The 3,419-nt window shown below is 41.6% G+C and overlaps 1 protein-coding gene across 1 annotated transcript; it reads left to right on the top strand.

Moving 5' to 3' along the window:
• Positions 1–1,523: 1,523 nt before the first annotated feature.
• Positions 1,524–2,848, top strand: LOC137732370 (dof zinc finger protein DOF3.4). The gene has a single exon (XM_068471684.2). The coding sequence runs from the start codon at positions 1,906–1,908 to the stop codon at positions 2,647–2,649; it is 744 nt and encodes a 247-aa protein (XP_068327785.2). The 5' UTR covers positions 1,524–1,905; the 3' UTR covers positions 2,650–2,848.
• Positions 2,849–3,419: the final 571 nt, after the last annotated feature.

The following is a 3,419-nucleotide window of genomic DNA, read 5'->3' as shown; positions in this document are numbered from 1 at the left end:
ACGCAAGAAAATGTAGGTTCTACTCAATACGTACAATGTGAATTATGAAGTTCAAGGTACAATATGAAAACATATAATTGCAAAGTGAAAAATCCTACTTTTTCTGTATGCACGCAAACAAAAGTGTGAATGAGTTGAGAAACTTGTAGTAGTACTAGTGGACATTGTAGAAGAATTCAAACGTTGGCACGTCTTCACTTAAGAACTTACGTGCATCAGAGATGTTAAAGTGACGATATCTTAAATCATGATGTGATTTTATGTAAAAATGTTAAAACATATGACATTTAAATTTGAGACACTGCCACCATAATATACCTCTCCGTACGTTGCATGCATTTCCCTCCTTTTTCACTCTTAAAGAAGACATTTATGGCCCCCTTTTCGAATTTTCCGGAGCGAAGTTTGAAGGCAAGACGTGTAGAGCCGCTTTTTCGGCTTTTTCTAATACTATTTTTTTGTTCAGCTCTGTTCCTATAATTAACATGTATCCCACCTTGCAAATGACTCTTTAGCACAGTGGTGAAAAATTGTTAAATCATTGTATGACGGCACGGATTCAAATTCCGTGGATGATTCAATCTTTAGATAAAAAGAAAAAAAAAAAAAAGAAAAAACATGTATCCCACCCCCTGTTCACTTTCTGTTTGTAACCCGTGTTAGAATGATTAATCAAAATTTGGTGCATATTAGGGCAAGAATCGTGAGCCACAAATATAATCAACATGCATGAAGCCTAAACAACAAACCAACTCGGTTTTTGCTTATAGATTGGTCGAGTTCATTGTTCCGCCAATAGAATGGCTCATAGATTGACCAAAGTGGCATTCTACTATGATCACGAGGTTTTTTTTTGTTCGAGTAGCCTCTGAACTTAATTTGGCACATTATCTTTGAAGATTATGATTGTAATCCGTCTTAACTTCTCAATAGAACTGCTCTCGTTTTTCTGAAAAATAAAATCAACCAACTATATATGTTTTTGCTTGCATGCAGTCAAACTCCTTCCTTTTTCCTTTTTGTTTCCAATTTATTGCAAAATTCCGGGGTTTAAATAACCTAGAGATCAACTACGTACGACATTATTGTAAGATCATACCCTTGGTTTTATAATTAAATAAAAAAAATAATTAGTTCCCATGCACAGTACTTCAGGACTGAGGCCTCATCAGAATGCATGCATGCATGCAGAAGGGGAAATAAAATCTCAGACACAGGCTGCTATATATCTGTATTCTGTGTATTGCTAGATTATACATGCATTAAATTTAAAACACAGACAGAAATTTTAAATTGTTGCATTATTATGTATGCAAAAGGTCAACAGACCAATGGATATTTATCTGAATCCCCAGCACCCAAATCATAGACTCATAGGAGCCACAACTAGGGAACATATTAGTTAATTAACTAATAATTTTCACCCCCAAAAATAATAGAAATTAATAGCTAATTTAAATTATTAGTCTAAGAGGTAAAGATTTGCGAGGTCGTCGAGCCCGCATTGTAGCTGTAGTTTTAGCCGACCCAAATCACAGAAATACAGACCCTCTCTCTCTCTCTCTCTCTCCCCTCTTCTGTAGCCGACTGAAATGTCGTGCTTAACAGAACACACTGTAAAAGCCTGTTCGGTCTGTTCTTCTCTTCATATATGCCTCAGAAATCCTGTTCCTTTCTCTCCTCTCTCTCTCTCTCTCTTCTCTCTCTCCCTCTCTCTCTCTCTCTTCTCTCTCTCCCTCTCTCTCTCTCTCCCCTCCATAAAAACCCCTTTACCCCCTCACAGCAAAAACCAAAAACTCACCCTCTCTCTTACTTTCTTCAACATCCAAATACCAAACACTTTTTTCACAACCCAAAACCATATACTCGAAAACCCGGCTCAACCGTTTGATTTGAAAGACCCAAATGCCGTCGGACTCCGGGGATCAGCAGCAGAACAACAGCCAGAACCGGAGGACGGTGAAAGCCACCCAGGCCACGGGGGCCCCACCGCCGGAGCAAGAGCACCTGCCCTGCCCGCGCTGCGACTCCACCAACACCAAGTTCTGCTATTACAACAACTACAACTTCTCCCAGCCCCGGCACTTTTGCAAATCCTGCCGCCGCTACTGGACCCACGGGGGCACCCTCCGCGACATCCCCGTCGGCGGCGGCACCCGCAAAAACGCCAAGCGTTCCCGCACCGCCGCTTCCGCCGCCTCAGTCGCCACAACCACCACAACTTCAGACAACGACCCAATTTCGGCCACCTCATTTTTTCTCAACCCAGGTGTCGGAGCGGCCTTACAGTTGAGTGATTTGAAGGGTAACATGGGAAATGGATGCGGCGGCGGTGGCGGCAGTGGCAGCTTCACTTCTCTGCTCAACACCCACGGGCCTGGTGGGTTTTTGGCTCTGGGCGGGTTCGGGCTGGGGCTGGCGGGTGGTTTTGAGGAGATGGGGTTTGGGCTTGGGAGAGCGGTCTGGCCCTTTGCTGGGATGGGAGGAGATGGTGTTGCGGGTGGGGCCCACGGTGGGATGATGAACATGTGGCAGCTCGAGAACGGAGAGGGTGGTGGGATTGTGAATGTGGGTGTTGGACCCGTCGGAGCAGAGTTCTGTTCTTGGCCGGAGTTGGCAATTTCTACTCCTGGAAATGGACTAAAGTGAAATAAAAATCTTTGTCTATTGGGTTTCCTTCTAATTCTCTACTCTTTTTGGTTTGTAATGGAGAATGTTGTGTTTTAGAGCTCGAGGGTTTTTAATGATAGTGTTGAGGGCTTGAGACTAATTTAGATTCACCAATTAAATGGCCTTTCTATATATCCAACAACTACTGCCTAAATTCAAGTTAATTTTATTTTGGTTCTATGCTTTGCTTCTAACTTGTTTATGTCACTTTTGAAGAATATGAGTTCCTCATGAATCCGTTATCAAACGCATCCGACACTCTCATATTACCATCATGATGTCATAGATGCGTTTCAAAATTTTACTCGTAAACGCACGAATTAATCGGTTAAGTAAAATGAATATAAGCAAGAACAAGGTCGGACGGAAAGAGAAACGGGAACAAGTATGAATTACATGCAAGTAAACGCAGGTAAAACCCCTTTCTTTTCGTCTTCGTTACTATGAGTAAACAAGTCTTAAATTCCGATAACGAGCACGCATACATGGTAAGAATGGTGAAAGAAAAAAATGTCTACTTCACTAAACAAATGAAGTAAGAATCATCAACAAATTATATTCAGGTTGACGAAAATTAAATGACAAGTTCGATACTAAATTATATAGGGCATATCCAATGTATTCAGTGTACTAAGAGATTCCAAGCCAAATCCCACTCGGGTGAAAAGTGTAGTCAACCCCATTGAAATTTTTTGGCTCCGCACATTGATTTCATAATGGAGTTTCTATGCAACTCTAATTCTGGATAT

Source organism: Pyrus communis, chromosome 15 (genome assembly GCF_041283825.1).
Source record: "Pyrus communis isolate YQ-2024b chromosome 15, ASM4128382v1, whole genome shotgun sequence".
NCBI classification, from domain to species: Eukaryota; Viridiplantae; Streptophyta; class Magnoliopsida; order Rosales; family Rosaceae; genus Pyrus; species Pyrus communis.
Note: the sequence above shows the minus strand (reverse complement) of the source record. Positions and strands in the feature narration are given on the sequence as shown.